This window comes from Poecilia reticulata, chromosome 17 (genome assembly GCF_904066995.2).
Source record: "Poecilia reticulata chromosome 17, P_reticulata-male-v2, whole genome shotgun sequence".
In the NCBI taxonomy this organism is placed as follows: Eukaryota; Metazoa; Chordata; class Actinopteri; order Cyprinodontiformes; family Poeciliidae; genus Poecilia; species Poecilia reticulata.
In genome coordinates this window covers 8,785,309-8,799,622 of record NC_088846.1, presented here as the reverse complement: position 1 = coordinate 8,799,622, position 14,314 = coordinate 8,785,309, and the positions used below count along the sequence as shown (strand labels likewise).

Below are 14,314 nucleotides of genomic sequence, written 5' to 3'. Positions count from 1 at the left end.
CATAGAGCCATTTTATAGTACAATCATGTAACTGTTACCTTCACTTGTTAAACAAAAATACTGTATAAATCATGTCTTAAAAGAAAATTTTCTTCCTGATTTAATGCCTTGAAATTGTGCCTATGTCTCTTTAAGGAACTCTTGCTCTCTTTGACGCTCATCTCAACGTCGTCCTTCTGACATTGATAACCTTTTAGCGACGTTTTTACCAGTGTTGCACTGAGGAGTAACTAATTTAACGAGCTCCGGAGACGAGCAGCTCCACCAGGTGTTTGCTAATTGCTTCTGGCTAGTCTGAAGGAGCTGAATGGAGAAGCCGTGGGGGAGAGCTGTGAGGCGGAAGTTTGGAGACCGCAGCTACGTTTCGAAGGCGGCGCTCTGTTTGCACAGCTGACTGGTTGCCACGGGAGATTAAAGCATTTCTCACACATGCATGAAAGAATGAAAATAATGACATTTTTTAATTGTCATTATTTCCTGGAAATCAGTTTTCACATTGACATTAAGGAGATTTTTTTTTGGTAAATATTTTGTCAACAAGGCCTATTTTTGTCGCCCCTGATTGATTCATAAAAGCATGAAAAAGAGTAAAACATCTAAAGGGGTGAATATTTTTGTCCCACTTCTCTTCGACTATGTACTGCTTTCTTTTAGTCTCTCAGACTGAATCTTAACAGAATCCTGTAATATTTGTGCCTGTAACAGCCGCGCAGGGTAGTGTTAGGTGTGTGTAACAGAATACCACAAATCTCCAGTTTTTCAGTGCACTTTAATTTTTCAACATTTTATTCTTGTAATGCAAAGCGGGTTTCCAAGTATTTCATGTCCAGATAGCTGGAATTTCATGAAACTCCAAAGAACTCCCATTCACCTTGAAGCTACTGCATGCCGAGACCAGACTAGATTCTTTGATGTTGCAACAGTTACAGCGAATACTTTTGACTTCTTCTGCAAACCTTTTACAACAAAGCAAATAAGACGAGTACATGCATAAATCCTTGAGTTGTTTTCGTAGAATCAGTAACATTAAAATAGTCTTTTCAATAACCTGTGGACAAAATAAGTTTTGCGCCTTTTCCCGCTTAATCATCTAAGCTGTTTTCTGTATTCATATATATATATATATATATATATATATATATATATATATATATATATATATATATATATATATAATTTTTTTGCTCTCTGAATGAAGCATTTTCAGTCTTGGATGCAGTCACATTTTACCATGGTTACCGCTTTCTCTTTTTCTCCCTCATTTTAACAAAATAGGGTGAGTAGGTGTGTGTTGGCGTGCAGTTGGGAATATTTTGGAATTTTTGTGGATTGTGAAAATGTCTCTCTCTTCAAAAATGAGACATTTTCACAATGAAGAAAAAACTGCCTCTCTAAGCCGTTCACACTTGTTAAAAACAAACGAGTTTACACACAAACCTACTGCGATTTGAGGAAATATTTCCCCATTTTTCTGTGTTTTTAATTTACTTGTCACACTTAAACGATTCAGATTGCTAAAAAATTTTAAATATCTGACCGAGACAACCTGAGTTATTATCAAAAGCAGTTTTCAAATGATTATAGTTACTAAGAACTCTTTGTGAAAGAAAGATAAGTAATTGCCCACTAAACATAATTGCTGTTCTTTTCACACTTGATGGGGTGAACAGTCATCAATAATTTGCAGTAACAAGTCTTTTTGAGTTTTCTCCTGTGCATAGACAAAAAGCCATCAGATTTCCGACTAAAAGGCATCGGAATTAAAAGTCTCGATTGATTGATTGATTAATCGATTGACTGATAAACCACCACATTTGACTGTAAGTATGACGGTGTCTTGCAGAAATACTGTTAGCTGCGTAATAAACTTAACAAGTTACACAGAATCCAAGGCGTTCCACTTCTGTCTCGCACATCCACAGAAACTTTTTTCCAAAAATCTTCAGGCTCGGCGAGATGTTTTTGGCAAAGCTAAGAGAAGCTTCTATGTTCACTTTTGCGCTGCTGAGATTTTTACTTTAACTTCTCCATGGTTACCATTTTTACTCTTATTGTTGAATCATGAACTCTGACCTTAATTGAGGCAGGTGAGAGCTGCAGAACTTTACATGTTGCCCTGAGATCTTTTGCAACAATCTGATTGAGTGACTGATGCACATTTGTAGTAAGTTTGATTGGAAGGTTCACCACTTTTTTCTTTAGATCGGTTTATGAGGTTTTGCTTTTTGAGACCTAAAGTAACTTCATGTTGTTATATGGGTTCAATTTAAGAAATTTTTTGATAACGTAATCAAGTTACCTTCAGTTTTTATAAAAATGCTGCATATATCAAATATGGCTCCTGAGTTAATGCCTTAAAATTCGGCCTCTGTTTTTAAAAACTCATGCTCTTTCTGACACTCTGCCTTCAGGAAGCCATCACAACATTGCTCGTCTTTTAAACCCTTTAACAACATTTTTACCAGCGTTTCACTGAGAAGTAGCTCGTATAATGAGCTGAGTTGATGCACAGCTCCACCAGGTGTTTGCTAATTGCTGCTGGCTAGTTTGAAGGGGCTCGGAAGCTGCGGTTCCGAGGAGGAGCTGTGCCTTGAAGGCAGTGCTTGGTCCAAACAGGGTTTTTGTAAAGCTGAATGGTTGCCATGGGAGATGGAAGAATTGAATGTGTGAAAGAATCAAAACAGCACTCCAGGTGTTTTTGAACATTATGTGTATATATATATATATATATAAAACTGGTTATATTTGTTTACTACTAAAACAAGAAATTTTTCTGTACTTATTTACAGGACTGTAGCTCGTGGCAAAACCCACTTTTATTCTCTGAATATGCTATTATTTTCCTTTCCAGAACTAAAACGCTTAAAGTTGAACACCTGTTCTCATGCTTTACTGGCACTTCCATGGCGGTGATTAAAGATCTTCTCTGAAGCAGGATCTCAGAACGACTCCACAGAGCTTAGTCCTGCTGGCTTTTTGACTTGATGCGCTTCTCTGTTTTGGTTCAGGTTTGGATGCCGACTTGTTGGCCGTCATCCCAGCGTTCTCCCGGCACCCCTCCCTCAAACACGTGATGTTGGGGAAAAACTTCAACATCAAGGGCAGGTACGGACCGCAGTGGGGGGTGTGGGGGAGCGGCGGCACAGATGGTGGTGAAGTTGATGCAGATGATGAATGTTTTTTCTTTTTTCTTCCTTCCCCCTCCCATTTGTGCCTCCTCAGGGTGCTGGATGAAATCCTGCAGAAACTAGTTCATTTGGTGCAAGAAGAAGAGTGTGTGAGTTCGATTATGTAACATATTGTACCCATGCATGCATCTGTGATGTTATGCACAGATGCACGCCTACACACGCCTCACAAATTTGTCGCCGCACGCACGCGTGCGCTTCGCACGCCCAGAGACACACACTTGTCACCGAGCTGAATCCTTGTCCTCGTTTATGCCTGTTTAAGCTCAGTCCCCACCTGCCACACACATAAGGTGCAAACATCCTCGCAAGTCATGTTGTCTGCGGGCCTGATGAATGGTTCGTTTGGTCTCAGTCTATCCGGGAGACTCCAGAGGCTCTCTGTTTTTCTCAGCTCGGCAAATCCAGCATGACAACTCGCTTACTCAATTATTTACTGCTGTTGATGGCGACGGCTCACAACAACGCTCTTTAACACAGCGAAAACGAAACCGTGTGCGCGTGAACTCTTACGCCTATCAGTGTAAATGAGCACGTTAGAAGGGATTGCGCGGTTGGACTAGTTTGCCGCATGGCAGCCTGTCCCTTTTTACACGCCGAGGCGATAACGTCAAACTTTAAAAGCGTCAAACGTCGAGTTTCAGTGTGGATCCACATCAGTTGTGTTTTAATCAAACTAGTTTGGTCCGTTTTGGAGGCGAAAATGCACAATCAAACTCTAGTCCGCACAAAAACCGACGTCTCTCTCTGTGGTTTGAATACACGCATGAACGCAAAGCAGATCGACCGACTGCTCCATAAGCAGGAAGTGTGCTACAGCGCAAGGCATTCTGGGTAAATACAAGCAAAACAGACATGTGAGTCTTGTGCTAGCAAGAGAAACAACTCGTGGTCTTTAACCAAAGAGAAATCCTACAACCTCTGAAAACTGATGCTGTTTTGTCTTTGAAGATTTCCATGTTGTTGACTTCAGTGGTTCTTGGTGTTAGTTCTTGGTGTTACTCCACAACTGCTCTCCCACAGTTGTCATCTGAAGATCCTTAACCCTTTACTAGATTTGTCCCATTTTTTCCCAAATTGAATCTGGCAGGCCCTGCAGTCCCTCTCTCTGGCCGACTCGAGGCTTCGCCACCGGGGAACAGTGCTGGTCAACGCCCTGGGCTCCAACGCCTGCCTCCGGAAGGTGGACCTGAGCGGCAACCTGCTGGAGGACTCCGGGGCCAAGATGCTGAGCAAGGCTCTGCAGATCAATACGACACTCAGGTATGCGCCTGATAATATATATATATTTTTTTTATTCTACATTCTAAGGGGATCAATAGCACTTCCAACAGATTTTCCATGGAGAACCAAGCAACCCAAACTTGCAGAAGTTGGTCGACACGGATGAAAGGGTATGAATAAATAGAAAAATGAAGATGCGGAGCGCAGACAGGAGAGTTGCTTAGAGGCAGAGATTCAGAGGAAAGGCTCACCATTGCAGGGGGCGAAAACGTAACTAAGCACTCCTGGGAATTCAGCGATGAATCATCATAAGAAAATAAAAGTCCTTCAGGCATCCTGTTTGTTATAACACTCAGGAGTGAGAGAAATGATGCTGCGTAGCTCTTTAGGTGCCTGGAAATACAGGTATGAAAAGAAATAATGGGAGCTCATGAGAAGCCGCAAATGAGGACAAAATCCACATTGGGGGGAGTGGATGATTGAATGGTTGGAAATGGGGATGAAAGAAAGAAGGAGAAATAAATACAAGGAAGGAATGTGGATGGAAGACCACCTGGAGAGAGTGAGAGATTTGGGTTTTGTTGATTTGAGTTTCTAGGGCAAAACGTGTTGGGGCGGAGACGGGGAGACGGATGCAAAGGGAATATGGACAAGAACTGGTATAAAAAGGTTGGACAGATGCTGGATGGAAGTGGAATATTTCACAGGGGCTCATTAAATGGCTTGTTCTCTTTCCTGTATTCCCTCAATGCAGGAAAAGAGTGATCCAATCATCGTCCTACAGCCAACCAATTACTGTGACCGTCTTACAGCAGGAAGGTGTGAAAGGCAGCTGAGCGTCTTCCTCCTGATTTCTGAGCCTGTCCCTTTCTATTTCCTGTCTGTCTCCCCCCTAATCCCCACCCTTCAGGAGCGTGACGTGGGATCGCAACAACACCACGGGAGTCGGCTTCCAAGACGTGGCGAGAGCGCTGGAGCAGTAAGCCGAACGCTACGTATACCAGCCGGTTTTTATTTTTTTGTCCGTTTGAAGACAAGGGGCTCCCTCATAAAACAGATCCCTCACAGAGACATATGAAAGGCAGATAACCATCCTTCTGAAGTGTTTACTGTTTCACAGCATTTCATCAGTCTTCTGACTGGTGTGCCTGTCAGATCTGTGGAAGTGCAAAAGTTTCTAAACTTGTCTGTGTGGACAAAGGCATGTGGGTGTTTTTTTTTTTTTTTCTTTTTTTGTTTTTTCATCTTTGGGAACCGGCTACGTCTGTAAGAGAGGAGCTGTGGGCATTGTTTGTTTGTACTAGTTAGCATCAAGATCATTTTCTTTTCATCCACGCAAAAGTGACTTTTCTTTCTCTTCTCTCTCCATCGCTTAGCAACTTCACGCTGCAATTCATGCCCCTCCCCCTTTGTGACATCGCTCAGGCGTACCGCGGCGCCCCGGAAAAGACCGAACAAGCCTTGGCCAAGGTCAGAAGTGCTAACACGTCGTTCACTTACTTACTTCACAGTGTGGTTGACGTACTTATCGTTTAAATGCTGTCATTTCGATTGTGGTACCTCTTGAACTTTTTTGAACTCTGTGTCTTTTATTGGGATTTTATGTGTCAGACCGACACAAAAGGGTGGATATCTGTGAAGTGGAAGGGAAATTATATATGGATTGAATATATATATTTTTACAAATAATTTAAAGAATGCGGTGCCCACTTGTATTCATCTCTTTAGTTTGTGTTGCTACATGTACAGCAGCTAGTTTTATTGGGAAAATTAAAATTTCTGCCATTAATTAATTTAAAAAAGTATAAAGCCATGTATCATTTAGAATAAAACAGAAATAGCCTTTATTGTCATACAGAGGGGAAATTCTGGTGTTACTGCAGCCTCAACACATATTCATATTACATTTTCAAAATAAAACTATGTTGTCACTTTACTTCACAGAATCTGAACAAAATACATTAGAGTTTCTCACAAAATGTAAAAAAAAAAGTGGAATTTATAAGAATTTGAGCTTCTCAGTTCACTCATTGTAATCAGTCTTTGTAGTATTTCTATTATAAAAAGAATGAAATATTTGAAAGAATACTATGTTTTAATTTCCATTCATCCAAATTATGTATACCAGTAATATGTTTACCCTGTTGGATGATTTTGCCGTCGACTTCCCCGCTGATGTACCAAAAATCACTTTAAGCCTGGATCGATGTGCCACACATAGCACATTCTATGCTAAAAACATGCATTTAAAGAAAATATAATGATTTATAAATACAATAAATCTGTGGCTGTAATGTGAGAAAAGTGATTCCATAACTGCAATCATTGTTACTGTCGCATTTTCAGCAAAAGGATCCCAGCGCCAGGCTTCCTGACATCCTGCAGGCTTAGTGAGAAATCATTTCTGCAGAGCAGTGTACTTTGTACAATGAAACCACATCAGAGTCATACATTTTTTATCAGTAAGGTCCAATTTATTCTAAATTTATTCTGCACTTGGATGGAACCTGTGAATGTGCGACTACGACAGGGAGGCGTGTGATAGCAGCTGATCCGGACAGAATCCGTTCCTGAATTAGTATTTTTCGGTTCCGAAATGGGTCAGTCATGTTGCCTCTGTCGGTAGTAGTGCCATCTACAGACTTTGCAGTCTGTTTACATTCCTCGTCAAGCTCTGCTTTGCCAGAAAAAACAAAAATAAGCAGCATATCCCCCCGGAATGCACTTTTAGCGCGATATATGTCGGCTCTTGTTATGCCAGGTCACCTTTGCTGTTGTAACAGCACTCTCTGGTTAATTTAAATATATATATATATAAAAATCAAATTAGTGTTTTTCTTTTCCCTCCCCTGCTCTGTCTGAACATCATAATTCCCTGCGTAATGTTCTATCTTGCAAAATTTGATGACCCAGCCTTTGTTTTCCATTTGCTGAGTCAGGAAAACAAATCAAAGTCACTCCTTTCTATTGCAAGGGATCTAAATCCTGTTTCCCTATTACCATGCAAATGAACTTGTCTTCTGCCTCATGCTCAAACCTGTGTTTTGTTTTTTCTTTTTTTTTTTTGTTGTTGTTTTTTTTCTGTGGGGGGCCAGATCCAGCGCGCACTGCTCAGGAACAACCAGACTCAGCGCTTCTCTCAGAAGCAGGCGCTCAGGCTGCACCAGGGTCTCGTCACCAGCACCGCTGAACAGGTCTACGTCTAAAAATATGTGGTGTGTGTGAAATATTTGGGTTGGACATTGAAATTAACTTGCGTATTTTAGGTGATGGAGCGTCTTTGCGTGAGGGTGCAGCAGCAGCTTTGTGTCCTGAAGTCCTGCGAGGACGGAGACGAGGTCCAGACTGCCAGACAAATCCTCAAAGAGGCCAGAAACTCGAGAGCTGTGAGTGAGCTGTGTGTGTGCGTGTGTGGGTGTGTGTGAGAAAAGTTCATACTTTGGCTAACTGGGCATACTGTTGCAAATGAGAGTTACAGGAATTATTTCCTCTGGATTTTGTTTTTTTGACACACTTCAGTGCTCGACTGTCAAAGTCATAGACGTTGAAGTCTACGCTTGCAATGACAAAATCAAGAATGTTTATGCAAGTCATTATAACTGGTGCAGTTTTAAGTGCTACAGTCAATGAAAAGGAACCCGGCAGTGTGCAAACAGCAAAGTATTCCTTTAGTTTAAATAAAAGGTTTACATTTTCCCAAAGACAGACAAAGTGAACACTCCAGGCACATAAAATAACAAAGGTCAGTCCTAAGTTTTTTTAAATTTTTAAATAAGGAACAAAATCAACTATTTTTTAGCTTTCTATAATGCTATAAAGTTATTTAATCATAAAAAAAAAACATACCCCAAGCGTTGCTTTGACTCATTCATGCATGTGTGAGAAATCCTTTAATCTCCCATGGCAACCACCGTGGGTGTGGCTCAACGCCTGCTCAGACAGTGCGCTGCACATTTGCCAAAAACTCCACCTTAGAGCTTCAGTCTCCAGCTGAGCTCTTCCAGACTAGCGGCAGCAGCAATTAGCAAACACCTGGTGGAACTGGGGATATGCTGAGCTCCTAAAAACGGTTGGAAGCGGCACCAATGGACTGCTTTGAAAAGCCTTGTTGTGATGACTTGCCCGAAAGGAAGTTCTTAAAGAGACAGGGGCCAACTTCATCAGATACAGCTATGATACAAAGTCAATTTTTTTAAAACTTGTGCTTGCATTTTATTTTTTTTTTACATCTGAAGGTAAAATATTTACTTGATTGTGCTATAAAGTGGCACCATATGCCTGAAAAATACATAATAAAGGAATCATGAATGGAAACTTTCGAAGAAGTTTCAGCATGTAACCTGTCTACATACTGCTTCTACAAGCTGAAATCCTGTGCGTTGGCTTCTACGGATGTAAAACATTTCCTCACACACCGTTGGACATGAAAAATCCAAACTTTTAAAGTTTTCTTTAGAGCTTTTGTTTCAAGAATGTTCTCTCTGTTTCGCTCTGGACATACTAACCCCCCTGGTCTGGTACACTCATACATCAACGCAGAATTTGGGACGGATCGTTCCAATAAAAAGCGAGGTATGATCAATGGCATTGATGGTGCTCAATTAGTCATGGCCAATTATGTTATTGAGTCTGTAATGAAAAGTCCATACAGGGTAATTTTGAAAAATTTGCTTCAGCGAGCTTCGGATCTCCCCTGTAATGAATCGCCAATAGTTTAATATTCAGGTAATTAAGCTGAATAAGCCGTCAGGTCAGCAGTAGCGGTGTAAGAACAGAATTTGTCAAAGCTCAAACAGCAGGAAGGTAATGCTGGGATGTTTCTTTCTGATTAGATGTAAATGAAATCAGCAGCAGCTACAGACAAATGGCTATTATTGAAGGTTTTATGCATTCTTAAACGATGCTTGAACTACGCTTGGTAGAAGATGAAAGCAAATGAGTCAACTCTAGTTGAACCGGTTAAGTTTTTATGCCCCACATATCCATGCACCGAACCACTGCCCCAGACTGGGGTGGAACAGAGGATGTGGAGTGGAGCATGAAAAAAAACAAAAAAAACTGTACATACAGCTGCCAGTGATTGTTAGTAAACCAGACCAGACAGATTGGTCTGTTATGACACAAGAAGAAGAAGATAGTGAATTCACGTGTTTCCTGTTAAGGTAGCTGTTCTCAACGTGGGCGGTACCGCCCCGCAGGGGGCGTTCAGAGGACGGCAGGGGGCGCTGGATGCCTTTGGGGGGCGTTTGGTCGAAGGTAAACTTTACACTTTAAATGCACAACAATGCCAGTTTAGACTTTGAGCAACTTGGTAAAACTGTATTGTGTAACATTAAACCATGCTTGGCTGCAACTGTATCGATGGCAGCTCTTCTTCTATTCAGTGTTTGTTAGCTTCTGTTAGCTTCTTGGCGCAGCTCCGTTCTCCTGCTACTGGTAGCTAAAGATACCCTCACTGTGTATCCCTCTGAAAAATGAACCAATTTAAATAAAGAAATAAAGAAATCCCTCCATGGGTGATGTCACGATAGCGAGTGTTCATTTTATAGCGTTAACACGGTGCTGTAAGTGGTCCGGTATGAAACGGGGGTGATAGAACAACACAGCACTTTTAAATTTCAGTAATCAGAATGCAGAAATTGTTTACGTTGTTTTAAAAGGTTAATGTCAGTCTGACTTTTCCCCATCGATACGCTTCCCGACCGCCCTGCACCTTAGGGGCTTAAAAAAAAAAGACTTTCACATTGCGCAAAACTCTGAAACAAGAGAATCAGGACATAAAACGGAGCGACGAACTAGATGTGAATTATGGCATAAAAACAGAGAATCCGACGCTGAACATTGAAAAATCGACCCATGATGTGAAACACATGATGATTAGGCGGCGCAGCAGGTGATGAGTGAAAATTACTGATGGTCAATAAACGATAAAATAAATGTTGCAAAAGGAAAGAAACTAAAGTGGACATAGTGGTAAACCAAGAGAGGATAATACTAATCAAATGAAACTAAATGGAAATGAATGAATAAAATGCAAGAATAAACTAAGAAACTAAAGTAAATACAGAGAAATAAACTGGTATGGCAAGACCTTTCGAGCAATAATTAATACAGAGACTGTATGGCAAGAATAAACAGACACTATTTCCAGATAAAAGGTAAAATAATATTGTTGAAATGTTATGGGTTTGTTGAGACCACATCTAATACTGAGAATAAATATATCTTACAGACCATAACAGTAAATAACGGATCACTTATTTATGTGTTTAATTAGATTTGATATATTTATTTCTTCAGTATAATTTTTCATGTCAGTTTTCATGAGGCTGATGACTCTATGACACTTTGGAGAAACTGAATCTATAATCAATAGACAGGTCTATATAAAGATATAATCCATGTTTCTGTCTCATATTTGTATGGCATTAAAAGGACCTGCAACTTTTGTTTTACCACTGAAAGCTGTGGTTTGCACAATAAATGCCATGTGGGTGAAGTTTTATGGATGATGCTCTGATGTCCCATTTTCCTGAAGGCAGCACAGAGCTGCACCACCAGAAACTCACAGAAACACTGAAGAGAAGAAGAGCTATGATTAATGTAGTTACATTTCTATCCATGTTTTAATGCTGCAGAGCTCAGTCTTTTTGCAAATAGTTCAAAGTTTAAACAGGCATGTTGTACATCTTTTATCTGCTCATTTTGTGCAAGATTTAACAACTAGAAAATGGCACAAAATTATATTTTTTCCACTCTAATTGGCTGCTGTTAGGCCTACTGATTTTAACTTGAATGTTCATTGCATGTTTCATGGACACCTGTGAAAATAATTTCTATTCCCATGACATTTTTGTTCTCTGGGAAATTATTTTTGATGATAAATACAGAAACAAGCATAAAAATCAAAACATCTACAATAGTGATAGTAATATTGATAATAAAATAATACTCAGTGCAAAGTAGCCTACAAATTATTTTGTGGGGGGCGGTGAGGGACCTGGATAAAGGCTAGGGGGGCGCTGGCCCAAAAAAGGTTGTGTTAAGGCTAACAACCAGGACGTTTACTATACCAACATTTCAAACTGGAGAAATGGTGTCAAATCAACAGGTTAAAAAAATTCTGTGAAAAATCAAATAACAGTAAAAGGAGTGTTTTTATTTTGTGTTTCTGTATCGCGAACCAGCTTAAAGCGTTGATTCCGATGTTCAGACCAAAAGGCTCTTTCTGGAGCTTCAGACTCTGCTGTCAGAGGTGAAGACAAACACAGAAGCGTCCTTTTGTTTCAGCTTAAAGCAAGTAAGAAAAAAACAAACAAACAAATTGTCAGTGGACTAATTATCCAGCCTTCCTGCACTGCTGCCATTAGTGTGTGGTGTCAGCATGTTTTGGTGTGTTCAGGAGCGACCCTGTTTATTTTCTTGAGTATTAAATTTTTTCATCTTATTTTCTTGGATCACTTACAGCTGATTGGGTCGGCTGCCCCAGGTTCCAGCTAATTTCTGGTTAGCTTTGTCAGCTTCAGACTGGTTCTTAAAAAAATGAAAGAACAATAATGATACTAAAAAAATTATTTAAATAGCACAATTTAAATAATTGTGCTATTATTAAAGCCAACAACTAAAGATGAAAAGCTTCCATCGCTTGTAAATTAACACTGCCCTGTCATAGATGCAAATTTACACACACAGGCCCAGATGAAAGTTTCAAAGGTTTCACTTTGATCTGTTTTTGTTTTTGTTTTTTTAGTTTTATCAGCTCTAGTGGCCTTTGATAGTTAGTTGACAGGAAGGTGGATAATGAGAGAAGGGGAAGACATTCGGCAAAGGTCGCCAGGCAGGGAATCGAACCTGCCACGCCAAGGACTGAGGCCTCCATATGTGGACTGTGCTTAACCCCTGCGCCACCACAGCACACCCTACTTTGATCTGTTTCAACACCAGTTTTAGGGTGTTTTTGAGATCATTGCCCCTTTAGAAAATCCCAAGTATTTCCAAACTTCTACCCACAGACAAAAGAAATTAGGTCAAAATGAGATTAGATTTAGTTTAGACTCAAAGGCACTCAGTGTTTCAGCTGTTTTTCAGTTTTCTAGAAGTTTGTTCCAGATTTGTGGTGCATAGCAGCTAAATGCTGCTTCTCCACATTTGGTTGTGGTTCTGGGGATGCAGAGCAGAACCAGAACCAGAAGACCTGACCTGAGAGGTCTTGATGCAACAACAGCAGACCTATAATCGTTAGCTCAGAGACTTAATGAATTTAATTTAGTGAGTGCTGGCTGTTTGTGTCTCCGTCAGCTATACCCGTCCCTGTGCGAGCTGGCCCACGTCCTGTCGGTGGACGGCCCCGTCAAGCAGCGGCTGGACACGCTGGCCGGAGAGCTGGCCAAGGCCGCAGACAAAGAGCTGCAGGTAAATCACCGCTTTATTTCCATTTACGCTACTGTTATTTAAATAGGAGCGAACTGGTTGCATTTAGATTGCCCATTAATGCTGCATGCTGACTTCAAAAGAAGTGTTGCATTTTAAATCCACAGGGGGAAAAAAAACACACAAACTTGCTAACCTTTCCTATGAAAATCATTTACAAAGGGAGACGGAAATGCGGATGTATCGAGAATCTAAAAAACTTTGCAAAGTTTAATTACTTTGCTTGTTGGGCTTTTTCAGCCGTTTGGATCCAACAGATGAAGCGAACATCTGTGCGAACAGACCTTATGATTCATTAGCTTAATAACACATTGAACAGCTGCGTTGCACAGGCAGCCATGAATACATTTCGACGAACCAACAGTAACTTTTCCAACAATCTTTGGTTCTTGTCACAATGTCGCCTGTTCAGGTGGTGGTGGACTCCATGGTGTCTCTCTGCCGAGAGCTGTGTCCCATGTCCTGCTCGGCCGCCGAGAGACTCAGCCCGCCTCTCTCCTCCATCTCCGAGCAAGTCTCCATCCCTCGCTCAGCCATCCGCAGCGCTCTGATGGAGAGAGCGGCCGAAGACATCAACCAGGCTCTGGAGTGAGAACCGCAGCAGATTCAAAGCTTCCAATCACGCAGGACTCTGGGGAACATGCTGATTGAACTGTCGTTTCTTCGTGTGCAGGGAGGTGAAGCTGTCCGTGGTGTCCTATCTGACAAACTCTATCGTGGATCAGATCCTGCAGGAGCTTTACACCACCCATAAAACCCTGGTACTGGTAATATCCCTTTAATGCATGACTTCTTTTTAGATGGTAGAAAACGCGTGTTTGTTGTAGTACTACTGTATATTAGCTCCTCTTAATTGAGCTGCAGGAACATAATGAGTGAAATTAGCTCAGCTGTCGCAGCGTTTCATGCTAACGTATTTCATCTTGAAAACTGGGCAGAGGTTTCAGTTTTATTAAACCTTAATGTATTTTTTATAAAAACTCTGCCTTACGCTAAGGAGCTTGAGTTAGACTGTAAATAACACCTTATTATTTCACCACATTCTGCATGCTAGGTGCTATGCTAACGTTGTATTATGTTGAGTTGCTAGCTGTTGGCTAATTGTTATCTAATTGTGTCATGTTGCAGATGTTGAGTTATTTCTTCTTTTTCTATTTTACCAGAAAAAAGTTTTTCCTCTAACTGTGACATATCTCTACTTTCAAGAATAATTTACTCTGTAGCTCAATTCTTCCAGATGCTAATACTTTTTCCGCTGCCACCATACATGGTGATTCACACAAACTGCTCTGAATTCCTCAAGATTCTTGACGTTTAGCCTCAAAGTTCAATTTCATCAGCCTCTTCAAAGCATAATTAAAGCTCCTTTCACCTAATGTCAAGCCGTTACTGTATTAATAAGCTTAGTTAAACAAAATAATGAAATAATTCAGGAGATTTTGATGAATCAATTTTGCTAAGCATCTTAAAAG

The 14,314-nt window shown here is 40.7% G+C and overlaps 1 protein-coding gene across 3 annotated transcripts in view; it reads left to right on the top strand.

The window, feature by feature from the left end:
• The window catches only part of carmil3 (capping protein regulator and myosin 1 linker 3), a 108,584-nt gene that overhangs the window by 72,377 nt on the left and 21,893 nt on the right, over window positions 1-14,314 (top strand). For all 3 annotated transcript variants that reach the window (XM_008432998.3, XM_017310137.2, XM_017310136.2), the window contains exons 19-28: window positions 3,009-3,105; window positions 3,223-3,277; window positions 4,279-4,451; window positions 5,323-5,391; window positions 5,789-5,882; window positions 7,508-7,606; window positions 7,679-7,798; window positions 12,711-12,824; window positions 13,255-13,430; window positions 13,516-13,603. In XM_008432998.3, the coding sequence (XP_008431220.2) occupies window positions 3,009-3,105; window positions 3,223-3,277; window positions 4,279-4,451; window positions 5,323-5,391; window positions 5,789-5,882; window positions 7,508-7,606; window positions 7,679-7,798; window positions 12,711-12,824; window positions 13,255-13,430; window positions 13,516-13,603 (1,085 nt within the window). The remainder of the gene's footprint in view (window positions 1-3,008; window positions 3,106-3,222; window positions 3,278-4,278; window positions 4,452-5,322; window positions 5,392-5,788; window positions 5,883-7,507; window positions 7,607-7,678; window positions 7,799-12,710; window positions 12,825-13,254; window positions 13,431-13,515; window positions 13,604-14,314) is intronic.